We start from the raw sequence: 19,908 nt of genomic DNA, 5'->3' as shown, positions 1-19,908 counted from the left end.
CAGAAAAAGCCTTGCAGAGAAGAACAAAGGTAACCATACTGCCAGAGGGAGACTTTTGCGAGAGAACTGTTCCTGCCTCAGAGGATGAAGCATCTACCCCTCCAGAAAGAATTGTTTGTTCACTTTCAGATGTAATACTGTGGTGGAGGAAAAGGGTTTTCAGCCTCTCGAGTCCATACTGTAGAATCAGCACCCTTACGGATCATAGCAGAGATTAGAGCAGTACGAGATGAAAAATGTAAAACTAATTGTAGGTAGTAATTGGCGAACCCTAAGAATTGCTGGATAGCCTATACGTCAGCAGGGCGCGGCCACTTGAGGATGGAAGACACTTTCTCCATATCCATCTTCAAGCCCATGTCCAAGATTATATAACCTAGAAAAGACAGACATTTCAAAAACACATTTTTCAAAATTAGCGTACAGGCAATTCTCACTATCTCGTTGCAGGACTTGGTGAACATTCCACCTATAAGAGAGCAGATCTGAAGACCAAGATGTCATCTAGATAAACCATGACACAAGTATAGAAAATGTCTTGGAAGATTTCACAAGTTCTTGGAAGACGCATTGCTGAGCCCAAAAGGAAAAACTTTGCACTCATAATGACCATGCTGGGCGTTGAAAGCAGTCTGTGATGACACAGCATTATATCTTAATTAACCAGAAGTCTATTTTCAGTAAGCCAGGAGGAATAAACTGGTTTCTATATGTTGACTTTTGAATTTTGCTTCTTTCTTCAGTTGGTCAACTTTCCTGAAATGTTGACTGTGCTTGAAGGTTGAATTGATATTTGTAAATTAATGGTTATTTACTTTTTCTATCAGCTCCTACAGTTTATTGTAGTTATTTTTGCAAAACAGGGATGCAGGGTCTCTGAACAATGATGTTTCCTGATATGTTGATTTCACATTATACCAGGCCAAGCAGTTTGTTGACTTGCAAACATTAAAGGATAAACTAAATAATCAATGTGAGTTAATTTCATCACCCATTCTCTTTGCCCTGTTAATAATGACTTGAAGAACAGTTGTGAACCACAAAAACAGGATATGCCTCTGCAAGAAGATACATCCAAGAGAACCAGAGATTCTGTACAACAACACAGCCAGAAGACAGTTGCCAAAACATCATGGCTCAACCACGAGGGATACAGATTTGACATTCTACAGGATACCAGCTTAGGGGACCACGGCCCCTGCTGAAAGAATACAGATCTGCTCAACTGACCACTACTGGCCTTGTACGTCAATGGACTGTCAGCACCTCCTCTCTGCGTGCCACAGGTGGGACTGTTGGCCCTGGAAGCTCTGAAGACACAACTGCCTCTGTCTCTCCCCCTTTGCCTCTATCCTTTTCTCTCAGTCCGGTCCTCTGTCGCTCCCTTCGGTCTCATCTCCCCCTTTGACTCTGTCCTTTCCTCTCAATCTCTTCCTCTCTGTCTCCCCCTTTGCCTGTCCTTTCCTCAGTCTCTTCCTCTCTCTCTCTTCAGTCTCCGCCTCTGTCTCTTCCTCGCTGTCCGTTCCTGTCTCCCCCTTTGCCTGTCCTCCTTTGCTCTCTCTTCCTTTCTATCCATTCCTGTCTCCCTCTTTGCCTCTGTCCTTTCCTATGTACGTTCCTTTGTCTCCCCTTTGCCTCTCTCCTTTCCTCTGTCTCTTCCTGTCTCTACCTTCAGTATCTTCTGTCCTCCCCTTTTGCCTCTGTCCTTTCTTCTGTCTCCCCCTTTGCCTCTGTCCATTCCTCTCGGTCTCCCCCTTTGCCTCTGTCCTTTCCTCTCAGTCTCTTCCTCTGTCTCCCCTTTGCCTCTGTCCTTTCCTCTGTGTCTTCCTCTCTGTCCGTTCCTGTCTCCCCCTTTGCCTCTGTCCTTACCTCTCAGTCTCTTCCCCTTTGTCCTTTCCTCTTAGTCTTTTCCCCGCTGTCTCCTCCTTTGCCTGTCCTTTCTCCTCTGTCTCCTCCTTTGCCTCTGTCCTTTCCCCAGTCTCTCCCCCTCTGTCCTTTTCTGTCTTCTTCTTTGCCTCTGTCCTTTCCCCTCTGTCCTTTCCTGTCTCCAACTTTGCCTGTCCTTTCCCGAGTCTCTTCCCTTCTGTCCTTTCCCGTCTCCTCCTTTGCCTGTCCTTTCCCCAGTCTCTTCCCCTCTGCCCTTTCCTTAGTCTTTTCACCTCTGTCTCCCCCTTTGCCTCTGTCCTTTCCCCAGTCTCTTCCGCTCTGTCCTTTCCTGTCTTCTTCTTTGCCTCTGTCCTTTCCTGCCTCCTACTTTGCATGTCCTTTCCCCAGTCTCTTCCCTTCTGTCCTTTCCCGTCTCCTCCTTTGCCTCTGTCCTTCCCCAGTCTCCCCCTTTGCCTCTGTCCTTTCCTCTCAGTCTCTTCCCCTCTGTCCTTTCCTCAGTCTCTTCCCCTGTCTCCCCCTTTGCCTCTGTCCTTTTCTCTCAGCCTCTTCCCCTCTGTCCTTTCCTCTCAGTCTCTTCCCCTGTCCTTTCCCCAGTCTCTTCCCCTATGTTTCCTCTGTCTCCCCCTTTGCCTGTCCTTCCCTCTCAGTCTCTTCCTCTCTGTCCTTTCCTCTGTCTCTTCCCCTCTGTCCTTCCCTCTCAGTCTCTTCCTCTCTGTCCTTTCCTCTGTCCTTTCCTCTCAGCCTCTTCCCCTCTGTCCTTTCTTCTCAGTCCGTTTCTGTCTCCCCCTTTGCCTCTGTCCTTCCCTCTCAGTCTCTTCCCCTCTGTCTCTTCCCCTCTGTCTCTTCCCCTCTGTCTCTTCCCCTCTGTCTCTTCCCCTCTGTCCTTCCCTCTCAGTCTCTTCCTCTCAGTCTCTTCCCCTCTGTCCTTTCTTCTCAGTCCGTTCCTCTGTCTCTTCCTCTCTGTCCTTCCCTCTCAGTCTCTTCCCCTCTGTCCTTCCCTCTCTGTCCTTTCCTCTGTCTCTTCCCCTCTGTCCTTTCCTCTCAGCCTCTTCCCCTCTGTCCTTTCTTCTCAGTCCGTTCCTCTGTCTCTCCCTTTGCCTCTGTCCTTCCCTCTCAGTCTCTTCCCCTCTGTCCTTCCCTCTCAGTCTCTTCCTCTCTGTCCTTTCCTCTGTCTCTTCCTCTGTCCTTTCCTCTGAGCCTCTTCCCCTCTGTCCTTTCTTCTCAGTCCGTTCCTCTGTCTCTCCCTTTGGTCTCCCCATTTGCCTCAGTTTCTCTCTCTCTCTCTCTGTCCTTTCCCCACAGTCTCTTCCCTTCTGTCTCCTCCTTTGCCTCTGTCCTTTTTCTTTCTCCCCCTTTGTCTCTGTCCATTCCTCTCAGTCTCTTCCCCTCTGTCTCCCCCTTTGCCTCTGTCCTTCCCTCTCAGCCTCTTTCCTCTCAGTCCGTTCCTCTGTCTCTCCCTTCGGTCTCCCCATTTGCCTCAGTTTCTCTCTCTGTCCTTCTCTCCCCTTCTGCAGTAGCCTCTCCACTTTCCCGCGCTGCCCTCTTGGCTCCGCCCCGTCTGGTGGTAGCCCCGCCCCTTCCCGTGACGTCATGCTGCTGGCGGCGGCTCCTCCTCAGCAGCAGTCAGTGCCGCGGTTGCTAGGTGAGGGGAGGCCGCTGAGCCTGGGAGCGGGGCGGACATTGTGCTCCGGTGTCCGCTGTGCTGTGGAGCGGGTGAGTGTTGTCCTGCGGGGGTACACTGTGCTGCGGGTCCTCCCCGGTGGTAATGGCGGGTCCGCAGGCTGTTGCCTTGTGCTCCAGTCTTGGCCACGTGCGGCTGACCTCTCCTTCCTGCCTCTGACAGTCCGGGTGCGCTGGGTCTTGTAGTACCACAGCCAGTGTTATTCTGCCGGCAGGTCTGTGGTTTATTGTTCTGCTTTAGGCAGTGCGGGAATGCTGGGAGTTGTAGTTCTACCTGTGATAGCTGATCTTGTCAGGCGAATGGCCAGGGAACTACAACTCCCAGCAGCATGTCCTCTGTCAGATATGGCCATTCTGCTGCAGTATTGGGGTGACTCTATAAGCAGGCGGGACTGATTCCCCCCCCCCCCCTTATTCTGCTGCCAGTTTGGGGGTCGCTTATGGAGATTTCATCTACCCAAGATTTTCTCTAGGTCATACAATGTGCGATGATTGGGGGTCCGCGGCCTCGTCCCTCGCTGATGACCTCCTGACCCATCACCGCACCCGTCCTAGGTGTCAGTCACTGTCCGGTCCTCGGGACGGCAGGTGGGTGGTCCGACTGCTGAGACCCCCTCCGATCACAGAAACGAATGCAGTGGGAATGTCTGTAGGGTTGGACTCCGCTGTTCACACAGGACCCCGGTCCTTGAAATTATTGGGGGATATCACCTGTGGATTTGTAGAGAAGCCCCCTTAACCATTCTGCATGAGTGAACTACTACTCCTAACATCCAGGGAGCGGTGGTTGTCTTATAGTAGGGGAACGCTGTGCATCAAATGTGGATGGGTGGGAGGTTGTGTTTCTGGCGGGGGTCCGGCTGTTGAGACCCTCACTGGCCACCAAACGGGGTAACACTAGAAGTGCTGTATGGCTGGGCGCCGCTCTTCTCCGAGGCTGAAGGTCTCAGTCTTTCTATTGTTCTCGTCTTCCCGAGTCTTTTGCTCCTTTATTTTAGCAGTCGGTGGGGATCTCCGCGCCCGGCCCCCCACTGAGCAAACAGGTTTCACACTCAGAAAGGTTCCGCTTTTGTTACAATTAACTTTAAGGTGGACGCCTGCCTCAGAGCTGCCTGACCCCTCGTTATAGGAACTGCTTACACTATAAAGGAGCGCTTGTCCCCGATCGTTGCCCACACCGGATGTTTGACCGGCGGATGCTAAAGTCGACTTAAAGTGTTGCTGAAAAGCAGCCGCCCCCCCCCCGGAAACAGACAATGAGCCGCGGTGGAACAGCACAGGTTCCCCCTCTCGATCCTTACCGGATCAAAAAGGTTCTTAAAGGGATTGTCCACCCCTTCCATTTACCGATACAATACTGGCCTTTGTTGGTCTGAAAAGTATAAAAACCTGCACACACTTGCTGAACTACCTGCTAATCTCGCTGTTTTATTTGAAGGCGTATAGCCCATAAACACTGCAGACAATCAGCGGCCACTGATCAGCTGCAGTGGTCATGTGCCATCTGACACAGAGGAGTGAGGAAGGAAGTTGTCTGATGGACATCTCTCCCAACCATCAGTCGGCCGGCGCCCCTGTACACATTAGACCAATCCCATCTATTGTATAGTCTACTCATCTAATTCTGAACATATGCGCGCTCCCTGCTGAGCCCCTCGTACCGGAGTTTGGGGGTCCAGAGGGAGGGCTATCGGCTGATTACACTGTGTGGCTGGATGTAGAACTCCTGTCCTGACTCATAGGCTGCCATCACTAGGGCCCCCCGGTGTCCCCTGCACCCCCTTTACTGTGTACACCAGTTTTACCCGTAGCTTACACATCTATGCCCGTACATGTGGCACGCTTTTGGCTGGCAGTCTTTACATTGAAGCTCGAAGGTCTGAACAGGGTGTAATGTTTTCCGTCCTGATCTTCTTTTCAGGAGGGCTGAGCCTCTGAGTAAAGAAGTGTTATGCTACAGTACGTTTCCCCATGAGTGGCGTCCTGTGCACCGTACACAGCTGCTCTTCTGTTCCCCTGTTTGTTGCTCTGCACGGGGCGTTGTGAATTTTAGGGTGGTAACTGGAGACCCTGTAAATAGACCTTTTGTGGTGACAGAACTGTGTCGCCTTGTTCAGGTGTGATGTGTTTGGCCGGGTCACGTTAATGAGTGGCACATGTCTGAGCATGTTCTGCCCACCTGATACCAGTGCAAATACAGGAGCCAAGCGGTGGTCAGATCGTAGTCAGGAACATAAGAAGCCGCTGCCCCAGTGTCCACAGCCTGAGAGCCACCAGATTGTCACCAGGGTGGCCTGGAGACCTCGGGGAGGAAGTAATGGCCGACTCCGAGCAGTAAATGAGTTATTAATGGAGCTGAAGAACGTTTCATAGGGGGAGATGTAACTTGTGGCCTAGGTCTTGTCTGTTTTCTAGTTCAAACCAGCAGAATAGTGAGTGCAGCTCTGGGGTATAATACAGGATGTAACTCAGGATCAGTAATGTATGTACACAGTGACTGCGCCAGCAGAATAGTGAGTGCAGCTCTGGGGTATAATACAGGATGTAACTCAGGATCAGTAATGCAATGTATGTACACAGTGACTGCGCCAGCAGAATAGTGAGTGCAGCTCTGGGGTATAATACAGGATGTAACTCAGGATCAGTTATGTAATGTATGTACACAGTGACTGCACCAGCAGAATAGTGAGTGCAGCTCTGGGGTATAATACAGGATGTAACTCAGGATCAGTAATGCAATGTATGTACACAGTGACTGCACCAGCAGAATAGTGAGTGCAGCTCTAGGGTATAATACAGGATGTAACTCAGGATCAGTAATGTAATGTATGTACACAGTGACTGCACCAGCAGAATAGTGAGTGCAGCTCTGGGGTATAATACAGGAGGTAACTCAGGATCAGTAATGCAATGTATGTACACAGTGACTGCACCAGCAGAATAGTGAGTGCAGCTCTGGGGTATAATACAGGATGTAACTCAGGATCAGTAATGTATGTACACAGTGACTGCACCAGCAGAATAGTGAGTGCAGCTCTGGGGTATAATACAGGATGCAACTCAGGATCCCTACAGGATCAGTAATGTATGCACAGAGTGACTGCACCAGCAGAATAGTGAGTGCAGCTCTGGAGTATAATACAGGATGTAACTCAGGATCAGTAATGTAATGTATGTACACAGTGACCTCAGCAGAATAGTGAGCGCTGCTCTGGAGTATAAGACATAACATAACTTGGGATTAGTACAGGAGAAGTATGAATGTGGGGACATAGCCAGTCCGCTCCATCCAAAGCGCTGCCGGCTTTTGAACGCAGGTGAATCCGCATGTGTTCATTGAACCGTGCGGAATCACCACGTCCAATACATTGTATGGGTTAGATTTATCTTGCGGAGAAGAGGCGTCTCCGCAAGATAAAGACATGCTGCGGTCTGGAAAGACGCACCATGTCCGTCTCCGCAGGGAAGCCGCGGGTGTCGGAGCACGCATAGTGGACATAGGCTTTCTTGAAATCCCATCCACTATGCTGTAATGTCTGGCCGCTGCAGATGTACGCAGCATCCAACCCGCAGCATTTACTGAAACATACCCTAATGCGTTTTTCACCACTCCATCCCCGATAGAAAACTAACCAAAAAAAGTTGGATCTGTCACCTCCCAAATTACCTAGTTTTTGCTTTTTTTCCGATTGGTGTTTTCTGTGTACTGCCCCTTTAATGACTGTACTAGATTTGGCTCTTTTCATTCACGTTTTCGTTTTGTTGGTGACACATCAGATTCCTGCATACATATCTCATCGACCGGATGTGTGCGAGGACAGGGAGGGCCCTCATTATAATACTGATTTGTTCAGAGGAGGAACCAAAGACGTTCTAAAGAAATTGTTTATTTATAACCCTGAGTTTGGCGGGTGGGCGATCTGGTGCTGGGAGAATAGCCCCGGGTTCTGCGGGTGGGCGATCTGGTGCTGGGAGAATAGCCCCGGGTTCTGCGGGTGGGCGATCTGGTGCTGGGAGAATAGCCCCGGGTTCTGCGGGTGGCTGATCTGGTGCTGGGAGAAAAGCCCCGGGTTCTGCGGGGGGGCTGATCTGGTGCTGGGAGAAAAGCCCCGGGTTCTGCGGGGGGGCTGATCTGGTGCTGGGAGAAAAGCCCCGGGTTCTGCGGGGGGGCTGATCTGGTGCTGGGAGAAAAGCCCCGGGTTCTGCGGGGGGGCTGATCTGGTGCTGGGAGAATAGCCCCGGGTTCTGCGGGGGGGCTGATCTGGTGCTGGGAGAAAAGCCCCGGGTTCTGCGGGGGGGCTGATCTGGTGCTGGGAGAAAAGCCCCGGGTTCTGCGGGGGGGCTGATCTGGTGCTGGGAGAAAAGCCCCGGGTTCTGCGGGGGGGCTGATCTGGTGCTGGGAGAAAAGCCCCGGGTTCTGCGGGGGGGCTGATCTGGTGCTGGGAGAATAGCCCCGGGTTCTGCGGGGGGGCTGATCTGGTGCTGGGAGAATAGCCCCGGGTTCTGCGGGGGGGCTGATCTGGTGCTGGGAGAATAGCCCCGGGTTCTGCGGGGGGGCTGATCTGGTGCTGGGAGAATAGCCCCGGGTTCTGCGGGGGGGCTGATCTGGTGCTGGGAGAATAGCCCCGGGTTCTGCGGGGGGGCTGATCTGGTGCTGGGAGAATAGCCCCGGGTTCTGCGGGGGGGCTGATCTGGTGCTGGGAGAATAGCCCCGGGTTCTGCGGGGGGGCTGATCTGGTGCTGGGAGAATAGCCCCGGGTTCTGCGGGGGGGCTGATCTGGTGCTGGGAGAATAGCCCCGGGTTCTGCGGGGGGGCTGATCTGGTGCTGGCAGGAACAGCTCAGAGTTCGGCAGGTGGGGGAAAGGTGCTGGCATTGCTGTGAGGTCAGGTCATGAGAATTACAGCTGGATGTGAATGTAATCCGCTGAGTCAGAGGGCTGAGCAGCATTTACTGCAGCGTCCACTGATTCATATATTCCCTTCACCTCCCATTTCTTTTCTTAGAAAGTCGGTTTAGGATAACGATATTCAAGGGGTCGTGCAGGTGGAAAACAATAGTTTTTAATGTTGGAGAAATGGGACAAAAATTTTTACATTACTTGAATTAAAGTGGTTGTCCCATATTCTTCTATTCTTCCAAAATATGGGAGAGCCAGTCGTTCATGAGAACAGGGGTCTTAAAGTAAGCATTTGCTCCATTCACACAGCAACTTCCCCTGTAAGTTGGGGTCCATCCAGCAGCTGGACCCCCAGCTATCATACATTTGTCATCTCTCCTGTGGATAGGCAATGGTTCTGAAACTTCAGGAAAGGTTCCCCCAATGTCAAGATGTTGCTACTGTTTCTTCCCCACAGCTCTACTGATGTCTTTGGTTTGACCCTGGGTAGCCAAGAGGGCCCGGCTGATGGCTCACTTCAACATGAGCCAGCCACCTTCTCTGTAATTATTTGATCCATTGACATAGAGGGGATCTATGGAACTGAGTCCCAAAACCAATGTTTTATTTTTCTTAGTTTTTCCGAGACACTTATGGAATCACTTTTTACATATCAATATTACCTACTAGTAATGTTTGACCGTGCCGATCTGAGCACAATCCTGGCTACTGTTGTGTCTTCACGTTCTCGTGGTGTGCAATGTGACATACAGCATAAACCTCCTCCGTCTTCTAAAATAAGCAGAACTGTCTCTATTTATTGGTCAACAGATGGATGTGGTATAAAACTACAAGAATACAAATAACAGGTATAAGGGATTGAGCTTAGAGGATTACGTAACTATGACATTTATAATTAACAGTGAAGGCAGACAGCAAGATGGAGCTTGTATGTGTGATCATGACCTAATAACAATCACCGTCTGATTTAACAGTTCTGGATACACAATACCCCTGAACAGAGAGTTCCCTTATCAGATAGATTTAATAAAAAATGATGGCATTTTAGTAACATAATGCAGGAGAAAGTTTTGCACAACTGTTCTGATAGGCTGCTTCTTACAAAAAGGCTGCTTCACCAGGACCTTCTTACCCAAAGTGCATTAGTTTCTCCTACAATGTAATTGACAGCTTTACAGAAAAACATGGTAATTGCAATGGTATTACATTATTAGACGTCACTAGCAGAGTATTGCAGCTTAATAAAGTGACAACACTAGTTTTAACATCATGTTTTGCCCTAATAGGCAGAACGGCTACTAATGATGCTCCTGAGCATGGCAGACCCCCTGCGATTTACCAATCCACCGAAGACCCATTCTCATACTCGTCGGATATTGATAGCATTATGTGCTCACTTTGCAGTGATATAGCAACAAACTACAGTGATTTTTTTTTTTTTTTTTTTTTTTTTTTTCCCCCTTCCTGTCTTCTGAGCGGTGTTACACATTGGGTATCTTTGATTAATACCAGTGTAAAGCTTGCACTTTATATAATTTCACATATTATTTTTTTTTTTTAAAGTGTCTTCCACTATTTTCAGAGAGGGTGATTTTGTCCTAGTCAGTTACGTCGGTTGACCCCCAGATGTTTTATCCGCTCCCTGGAAATCGACCCTCATTAATATGTCAGGAGCGGCGGAGAGAATTAATTAGTGTTACGCTGAGCTCGGCTTTGTGTAAGTCTCACCAATTGTGACACTAATTGGCCTCCACTCTGGTTTCCTTATGACTTGGCTACATATCGGATGACTTGTAATGACTGATCCTCATAGATTGGCGGCAGCTGGGCTTCTGTGTACACGCGTCTATAGAAGGGTCTTGCACCTATAGGGAGTCGCCAAAAATGAAAACGTATCCTAGAAATGTAATAAAACTAGTAATTTCTAGGAAGCCTTCACAATTATCTATATCTGCTCTTGTCCCAGACAGATGATAATTCTTCCCTAAGGTTTGGTCTCTTTTAGGCAAACATCGCCAACTTTATTAACCGTTTCTGAAAGCGCAGCGAGAAGGAAAAAAGTCGCCAACTTTAGTGCAAAATTGAAACAAGCCGGATAGCAAATGCCCCGTCTGCTTCATATTAATATAGTGACACCATTACTTGGCTGCAGAGACTGCGACCAATCCTTTACATTATACATTTTTAACCACCAAAGTTGGGATCAGGGACTTTTTTTTTTTTTTTTTTTTTTTACACCCTGGTCAAGTTGTGGAATCATTCCGCTGAGGATTTTGCTCAGCAAAGTCCCCTATGTGTTTTCAATACTTTGATATCTATTACCGTATACTGTAATTTATTGTCAAATACAAAGCTGATCCACAACTTGTGAAGAAGAGAAGCACCTGTCGTTTCAGGTGACCGTTCAGAATAAGTTGCTCTGAGTTCTTGACGAGTGATGTTTTCTTTGCCCATTTTATGAGATGTATCCTGTGTTTTTTCACCATGTTTCCCCTATGTAGACTCTTTCTTTAACTTTCAGTTGTTTCTGAGGTAGTGTATATAAACCAGCTGCTTTGATATCTTCCATACACAGCAGACAGTGACATGGGAGACTATTCAGAAGCTGCAGCAGAATAGAGGGCATTATACAGCAGTACTGAGCTGTGTATGTGCGCGTCCAGCTTTGGGGTGATAAACACTATAAAGCATCATGAAGGATATTTGTACAGCAGTGTAGCTGTGAATCCAGCACTGGGACAACCTAAAACAAAGCAAACCAGCAGGGCAGCTGTAAACTTGGATTGGGCTGTAGCATTAAACCATATCCCAGTATTATGGCATTATTTTATAAGACAGTAATACCCCTTTAAAGACATGGTAAGCATGCATTGTGGTAGCATTACCCTTCTCTTTTTTTTTTTTTTTTTTTTTTTTATCCTTGCAGATGGAACCATAGAACAATGAAGCCGTAAGAAGCGTCGGTCACACTGGAGTGATTCCTGGGAGATGGCCATTCATGGCCTCAGTCGAGACACTGGTGTATATTGCTGAGCCTCAGAAGCCGACTACTTCTCATCCAGACAGATGTAGAGATCCCAAAATTGACGTCCCTGACTCAAAGCTGTCACCTCTCTGGAAGCAAGAGAGGGAACATGCCCATTTGGCTGATGATCTCCGATCCGCTCACTTCATGTTCCCTCGACCTTCCAGTTTGTTGCCTGAGCCCCGCAGAACGACTCCATCTTTAGCACCATCTCCTCCCTCGTCTGTACCCCGTTCATTACATAACAGCCTTGGAAGAACGTTAGTTTTCCATAGAACGTCAGAAAGTCAGAGAAATATCTCCACCTGCCACAGGTATCCACCAATTAGGCCTTTCCCTAAATCTGCCAAAACTGAAAGTGCCATGACGTCTTTAATGGTAGATCAGTTTTTCTTGCCGAGCGCAGCTGGTGAGCTCCCTGACGTTGGCATTCGAAGACCTTCCAGTGTGGCCTCCAAGCCGACCTTGGATCCTTCCCGGCCGGCATTAGTTACCAACGCTTTCCTACGACCAAACAGTGCTAAAGTGCCTTTACATCCACATGTGGACAAGAAGAAGGTGCCAAGCCCCACTCAGGTTGGAGCAAAGTCTGATTCATGGCTTTCCGGTCAGAAATCAGACTTCGGCCAGCTTAACGGGGTGGCTCCTTCACTGAATCACACAGGCATTCGCTCACGGACTGCGGTCGACAAAGCAACGTCTTCATTCACCATCATGGAGGGTTTGGCCAAAGTTGAGGAGACGACCTGGCATATACTTGAAAATAATAAAGTTGGTTGCTCTCCCCATAGAGGAGTCCAACTTACAGAGGCTGTGAGGCGCTTGACAGGAGGTCATTTGTCCTCTGGCTGTGAAGCACAACTTGAAGTTTCTACAAAAGCTGTCCGCCAAAATAACGAGACGTGTGCTCGCAGTGCAACAGCACAATCCTCCTCCCTGGTGGCAGAGGGTCCATGCCTTAATGGTGACATAAGTATTTCCAGGGGATACCATGCCAACATTTGCACTCAGCAAAGCAGTGCCAGCCTTGATGCCATGGGGGGTCACTCGTGCCGCTGTGATACCTCTGCTCATCTTCCAGCCATGAAATGTGAACCATCTCCCCCAACGACCGGCGAGACGTCTCATCGAGGAAACATTACTGTGATGGCCTCTCAGATCTCGACCATGCATCTTAATAAACCTGGCGAAGCTTTAGAAAGTAACTTACAGTAAGTTGTTTTCCTTCAAAGGCTCCACGGGCATGAGCATAGTTTACCAGATTGTCACAGAGATAGATGCCATCCAAGAATATGCAGTTCTATGGGTGCAGCCGGGGTTCTCCCATTTCTGGAGTGCTCCGTTAGGTCTGCTTACCTGGGTTTATGGGCAGGTGAAGGTCTCAGCTGGACGCAAAGAGTAAAGATGTGATTATATCAACTTTGTAGAGCAGCTCGCATCAAGAGTTATTTGGTAGGAGGAGGACCAGATCCCTAAATTCATTCAGACTCAAAGATAATAAAAAATTCATATACATAATATAAAGTGATAGAAATCGCTCCTGGGTCCTCATTACTTATAGGTGTCACCCAGCACCAGGGTCTTATTTTTCTATCCTGAACAGTTCTGCTAGATTCTGTGACGGATACACTGCCGTCCTCCAATGCATCTGTGACTGCAGGTTTTGGGGGTCCAGACAGCTGGTGTCCACTTTGCTGATGTGGGCTGCCATTTTGACCTGTACTTGTAGTACAATTCACTTTGTGCCGTCGACAAGGTTTCATCTGCTCTTCTGTTGGTACATCCGTACCTTTTTCCTAATGGTTTTTCCCATCGTAGCATTGCTGTGCCAAACTCTGAAATGGATGATGTTGAGGAGGAGCTGCCTGAAGGTTTAGATGACAGTCAGGAGGAAGAGGAGGATGAGGAAGGTTGGTGTCTTCAGATTCACTGAACCTGCGAATTCTCGCCATGCGATGGAGGTCAGACCCGGATATTGCCTGTAACTTCTATTACATATTCCCCGTCTTCTATTGCAGATCCCAGCATTGTCCAAGCACCCTCTACTACTTCATTTGCAGAAGTTTCCAGGTATTTGGATTGTAACCTGAACTGGTTTATTTATTTTAAAGGCTTGCTTTGGAACTGATGGCGTTGGGTGGACCCCTGAGTGGTTTGTAGACGTCATTCACCCTTCCTTGTCATTAGAGCAGGACACATGCACCATTCCTGATGACCTTGCATGTGTCTTGGCAGGAACCTACTGATGTCGCTCCGCTCTCTGTAACGAGACCAGAATATATTAGCTGAAAGTATGAGCCGCGATCTTGGCACTTGTCGACATGGAGTGACCATATGAGCATACATTATTATACCGCGCTCCATTAGAGTGTGATGCATGCATTGCTGAGCAGTGGCTGGACCTGTGGTTTGGGCGTCAAACCTGTAACGTATCGGTTACAGCGCCATATCTTCAAAGAAGTAATCAAAATCTGCCACAAACCCCAACTGTTGCAGATTTTGCTGCAGAGCTGTGGTCAGTCCACAAGTCCTGAGATGCGAGGAGGTGAGCACGCTGGTTTAATTCTTCAACTCTGCTGTTCTCTGCAAAGAAATCTGTAGCAAAATTCACACTAACTGCAGATTTTCATGCGGCTTCCTTTGGAATGGCTCCACAAGAATTTCACCACATGTGAACACAACTTAAATGTTTGGACTTTTGGCAGGAAATTAATGTTTTCGATCAGCTAAAATACCAATGTTCATTTGTAGGCATTGTACTCCCGTCACGGACCCGGTGAACTCCAATGAGGCTTTCATTGTGAGACCTGCCCTCACCCCAAGCCTGTTTCCCAATACACCGCCAACTATTTATTTTGCCACCTCGGATGAAAAAGGTAAGATACAGCTCGCTTATCCATCATGTTACAGAAGTAAGTTCTCGGCCCCATACAGCTAGGGTTAGATGGCTGCATCTCTGGCGCATTGTGTCCATGGGGATGTGGTGTGACTTTTGACTGTTGCTATCGTAGCACAAAATCCAAACCTGCTCGATTCCTGGTCACCATGTGCACTTGACTTTACTTCCATGGACTTTACGCTGTGACTTGCCATGCACTATTTCTGTGGTAGGGTTGTGTGTTTTGTTTTTTTTTGTTGTTTTCCTACAGCTAAATTGCCGCTGCATCTTGGTTGCACGACACCAAGTCGTAGCAAGTTGAACCCATGTGTGTCTCACGTAGTTGTCTTGAGACTAGGGGTCACTTGTATCTCCAGCCTAAACATATTCACAGACCTAAAATTACATCTAGCTGGAAAAACGAAAAAAGCTTCAGAGGAAAGTTTTTCTGTATTCCCCGTCCTACATTTCTCCATGATTATAGACTACACACGAACCCTGCAGTCTCCTGTATCAACAGCGGGAAAAGTAAGTATTTGATACACTGCTGATTTTGCAAGTTTTCCCACCTACAAAGAATGGAGAGGTCTGTAATTGTTATCGTAGGTACACTTCAACTGTAAGAGACAGAATCTAAAAATAAAAAAACAGAAAATCACATTGCATGATTTTTACATACTGTAATTAAATTGCATTTTATTGCATGAAATAAGTATTTGACCACTGAAAACCAGCAAGAATTCTGGCTCTCACAGACATGTTAGTTTTTCTGTAAGAAGCCTCCTACTCCGCACTCATTACCTGTATTAATTGCACCTGTTTGAACCCGTTACTTGTATTAATTGCACCTGTCCACACACTCAATCTCACTCCAACCTCTCCACCATGGCCAAGACCAAAGAGCTGTCTAGGGACAACAAGGGCAAAACTGTAGACCTGCACAGGGCTGGGATGGGCTACAGGACAATACGCAAGCAGCTTGGTGAGAAGGCAACAACTGTTTTGACAATTATTAGAAAATGGAAGTAATGTGACAGTCATCTTAAACTTCCTCTGTCTGGGGCTCCTTGCAAGATCTCGCCTCGTGGGGTAAGGATGATTCTGAGAAAGGTCAGGAATCAGCCCAGAACTACACGGGAGGATCCAGTCAATGACCTGAAGAGAGCGGAGACCACAGTCTCAAACATTACCATTAGTAATACACTACGCCGTCATGGATTAAAATCCTGCAGAGCACACAAGGTCTCCCTGCTCATGGCAGCACATGTCCAGGCCCATCTGAATTTTACCAGTGACCATCTGGATGATCCAGAGGAGGCATGGGAGAAGACCATGTGGTCAGATGAGACCAAAATAAAACTTTTTGGTATCAACTCCACTTGCTGTGTTTGGAGGAAGAAGGATGAGCACAACCCCCAAGAACACCATCCCAACCATGAAGCCTGGTGGTAAAAACTGCCTACATTGTGGATGTTTTTCTGCAAAGGGGACAGGACCGACTGCACCGTATTGAAGGGAGGATGGATGGGGTTATGTATTGCGAGATTTTGGCTAACAACCTTCTTCCCTCGGTAAGAGCATTGAAGATGGGTCATGGCTGGGTCTTCCAGCATGACAATGACCCCAAACACACAGCCAGGGCAACTAAGTAAGTGGCTCCATAAAAAGCATTTCAGGGTCCTGGAGAGGCCTAGCCAGTCTCTAGACCTGAACTCAATAGAAAATCTTTGGAGGGAGCTGAATTTCAATGTTTCCCAGTGACAGCCCTGAATCCTGAAGGATCTGTATGGAGAGGGGGCCAAAATCCCTGCTGCAGTCTATGCAACCTGGTTAAGAACTACAGGAAACGTCTGACCTCTAATTACAAACAAAGGTTTCTGTACCAAATATTAAGTTCAGTTTTTCTATTGAATCAAATACTTATTTCATACAATAAAATGCAATTTAATTATGTAAAAATCATACAATGTGATTTTCTGGTTTTTATTTTTAGATTCTGTCTCTCACAGGTGAAGTGTACCTACGATAAAAATTACAGACCTCTCCATTCTTTCTAGGTAGGAAGACTTGCAAAATTGGCAGAATATCAAATACTTATTTTACCCACTGTATATTGCCTCCCATTTCTTTCCAGCTTTTTTCCAGTCTGTTTCCATGTGAGGTAAGCATAGATGTAGGCACATTACAGCAATAGATCCCATGTGAGTGACTGTATCCTGCGGAGGGTCACACGTCTGTATCTTGTGGTCTTTCTAGTGGAGCTGTTGCCTTGGGCTCAAAGAAAACTGATGAAGTGGAAAATGAGCACTGTGACCCCAAATGTAGTCAAACAGACTGTCGCCAGGTCCCACTTCAGAATCACCAAAAGTGAGTAACCTGCCTGCCATCGTGATCGTAAGGCAAAAAAACCATGTTCTCCAACTGCAGTTACAAACTCTGGTTTCTGCGCCTTCGCTGGATTTTGTGCAGAGTCTCCGCCACGGCTACCAGTGCGTTGCTGCCTGTGGCACCGACTTCATGGCTGCAGCTAATGACTGAAGGCAGTGGCCAGTGGCGTCTAATCGGGCAGAACTGATGATCAGTTATTGGCATCGGCGCTATTGACATGACATAAAGCACACATTCGGCAATGGACCCTGGATCGGGGCCCCATCCGCATTGTGGTTGCCTTCAAAGGGTCCATTGTATTTATAAGTATCAATTAGAAGTCCGTGAAAAGCGGTCCGAGCATGAACTACTTTGCAGACTGACCGCGGGTCTACCAACTCGAGCGTGTTCGTGTCTGAAGATTAATCCCGGTGCTCTAGAGTGGGTGCTGGCCTCCTTTTTTCCACCAGATCGCTGGGCTTCACGATGATTACAGCAGACTTGGAGACTATTGTGCAGTCGGCCCTGAAGCCCAGGAAAGGACCCAATCGCTGGCTATATAATAAGCCTGCTATCTGGGTACATGAAATGCTGTCATTGTGTATTATACAGGAGAATTAATCGCCAAACCCTGCTGAAAATGGCAACTTTTACTGTAAAGCCTCAGTCAAATCAGTAAAAAAAAAAATGTATGGCTGGTAAAAGATTTGGTGACCATTATGCCTCATAACAAACAAATCTTTCTTGCAGAGAATCACGACTGGCTGGGTTGCTGGGGCCATCACATGAAGTCCACAGGCTTTAAAGCGATCCGAGACTACCAGAAGGTACGTTTCCCATGGTAAGATGACCTATCCTTATTTGATCGCTTGGTGTCTGACTCGCCTCACCCTCGCCAATCTTCTTGTATAAAGAGCCTGTGGTGGTGTTAAAGCGGCTGAAGTGCCAACCACGCTTCCGCATGGCCGGGTGGATAATTGCAGCATTGTCTCGTTTACTTCAATGGTGAAGCTTTGGCCCTGCAAATATTTAATCAGTGGGGGGTGCCTAGTGTCAGACCCCCTCAGTGTGATATTGCTGGCCTGTTCACTATGGTCCTGGAACCACCTATATTTTGCCGCTATCCGTTCTCACTTTTTTTTTTTTTTTTTGTCCAATCAGCTGAACCATTTTCCAGGCTCCTTTCAGATCGGAAGGAAAGATCGTCTCTGGAGAAACCTGTCAAAAATGCAGGCTCGCTTTGGAAGGAAAGAATTCAACTTCTTCCCGCAGTCCTTTGTGCTTCCTCAAGACATCAAGCTCCTGAGAAAAGCCTGGGAAGAGGGGGGCACTCGGCAGAAATGGATCGTCAAGCCGGTACGAGAGGAGTATAACTTACCGATGGTGGATGCTGCGCTCGGTCATGGTCTCCAGGCTTCATACACGCTGATGCATTACAGCTCAGAAAAACTTGTGCTTTGGGGGCTTATTGACCCTTAATGGGCACTATTGTATCTTTGTAGATCCAATATAATTTTTCCATGGTTTGTTGGATAGCGCTCCACGCGTTGGGTCAGGAGACTGCACTGCCGTGTGCACGAGGCCTGGAATTGGACATGAATGATGCAAATATCAATAGTGATTATATAAATTATTAGTGTTTTAATCTGATTTCTGTATTTCTTGATGACTCCATTTGCATTCATTTCAGCCTGCATCAGCCAGAGGAATGGGGATCCAGGTTATACATAAATGGAGCCAGCTGCCGAAGAAAAGACCGCTACTGGTACAGAGGTAATGGCCGTGTGTGCACCTGAAGAGGGGGAATGTTCAGCCGACGAGCGTTGGTCAGATGATCCCTTCGCCTTGTGCATGCGTGCTCATGCTCGTACTTGCATTGCAAGTACTCACAGTTCTGACCGACTACTATGGAATCAATACCAATATGGCCACCAGTACCGCTCCCTGCCGCCATCTTCCCTACTTCTTTTCTGATCCTAAATATCCCCAGCAGATCTGTGACTCATGAAGGTGCCCATGTGCCTTTTAAAGGGGGTTATCCCAACATGTTGAATGGTTAAAACTGTAAGGTGCTTGTAATTACTTGTTAAAAATCTTCGTTCTACAGAATGGGGGGATTTTTTTATTTGTATAGATTGCTAATTGTCGATTTGATTGCAGTCTTGCATGAGAGATGCGTTTTACAAAACTGTTTGCTATAGAGTTTGCAAGTTCAGAGGATCACTGGAGCGTGCTGTTAACCAGGGGTGTAGCTAAAATGGGTACAGGGGTTGCAATTGCACCCGGGCCCTGGAGCCCAAGGGGCCCAAAAGCTCTCACATGAAAAGATCATTACTATTAAAGACTTGCACTAATTGGGGGGCACGTTGGGGCTTTTGCATTGATGCCCACAAGGTACGTCAGTGCTGTTATCTCCCCACGCTCCTCTTGACCTGCAGAGATATTTGAAAAATGGTTTGAGTGAAACGTGTCTGAGCGGGACCTGTATTTTCTGTGCACGGCCCGGTTATATACGTTTATCCATGTATGATTTTTTTCCCTTAGGTACCTGCACAAACCCTACCTCATCAGTGGCAGCAAGTTTGACTTGCGGATCTATGTTTACGTCCCATCGTATGACCCCCTCCGTGTCTACTTGTTCACTGACGGCCTAGTGCGATTCGCCAGCTGCAAGTATGTTCTGTATTGTTGGGATTTTATTTCCTGCAGATATTTCTTAGACCCTCTAGAGCAACGATCCTCGTCTTGTGGCTCACAAGATGTTAGCAAAACTACAACTCCCATCATGCCCCCAGCAGCCACAGGCCTGTTGTGGTTTTACTGGTTGGGGATCACCGCACCTGGTATATTACACAATCGCTTAGTGTAACTGCACTTAAGGAAAGTTTTGACCTTTCCTAGAGATGCCAGAAGTTCAGATTGAAGAGTCCGGATGTCGAGACCCTCATCTTGTGCTAAAACAAAGGGGCAGAGGAGCTTGGCTGAGTGCGCCTCTATTCTAAGATGTCTATTAGTCTCGCAGCGTCTTGCTAAGCGCTTGTCTCCTTTCGCTTCAGTGCCTGGTAGCTCATTAGTTTGTAGTCGGGTTCTCTTCATGCCCTCCGTGTGTGATCTTGTTCTTCTTGTCTACATTGTAAGCGCTCACGGTTCTGACCCATCTTGTGTAACCAAA

General features: G+C 47.8%; 1 protein-coding gene across 2 annotated transcripts in view; it reads left to right on the top strand.

Annotated features, from left to right (window-relative positions):
- Window positions 1-3,442: 3,442 nt before the first annotated feature.
- The window catches only part of TTLL4 (tubulin tyrosine ligase like 4), a 48,166-nt gene continuing 31,700 nt past the window's right edge, over window positions 3,443-19,908 (top strand). For both annotated transcript variants that reach the window (XM_073545437.1, XM_073545436.1), the window contains exons 1-10: window positions 3,443-3,600; window positions 11,393-12,702; window positions 13,310-13,401; window positions 13,510-13,561; window positions 14,243-14,367; window positions 16,626-16,736; window positions 17,487-17,563; window positions 17,898-18,092; window positions 18,427-18,509; window positions 19,281-19,409. In XM_073545437.1, coding sequence (XP_073401538.1) covers window positions 11,465-12,702; window positions 13,310-13,401; window positions 13,510-13,561; window positions 14,243-14,367; window positions 16,626-16,736; window positions 17,487-17,563; window positions 17,898-18,092; window positions 18,427-18,509; window positions 19,281-19,409 — 2,102 coding nt within the window. In that variant the 5' untranslated portion in view covers window positions 3,443-3,600; window positions 11,393-11,464. The remainder of the gene's footprint in view (window positions 3,601-11,392; window positions 12,703-13,309; window positions 13,402-13,509; window positions 13,562-14,242; window positions 14,368-16,625; window positions 16,737-17,486; window positions 17,564-17,897; window positions 18,093-18,426; window positions 18,510-19,280; window positions 19,410-19,908) is intronic.

This window comes from Dendrobates tinctorius, unplaced genomic scaffold, assembly GCF_039654945.1.
Source record: "Dendrobates tinctorius isolate UK_male_01 unplaced genomic scaffold, ASM3965494v1 ptg000143l, whole genome shotgun sequence".
Taxonomy (NCBI): domain Eukaryota; kingdom Metazoa; phylum Chordata; class Amphibia; order Anura; family Dendrobatidae; genus Dendrobates; species Dendrobates tinctorius.
The sequence above is the reverse complement of the archived record's forward strand: the minus strand, read 5'-3'. Positions and strand labels throughout refer to the sequence as shown.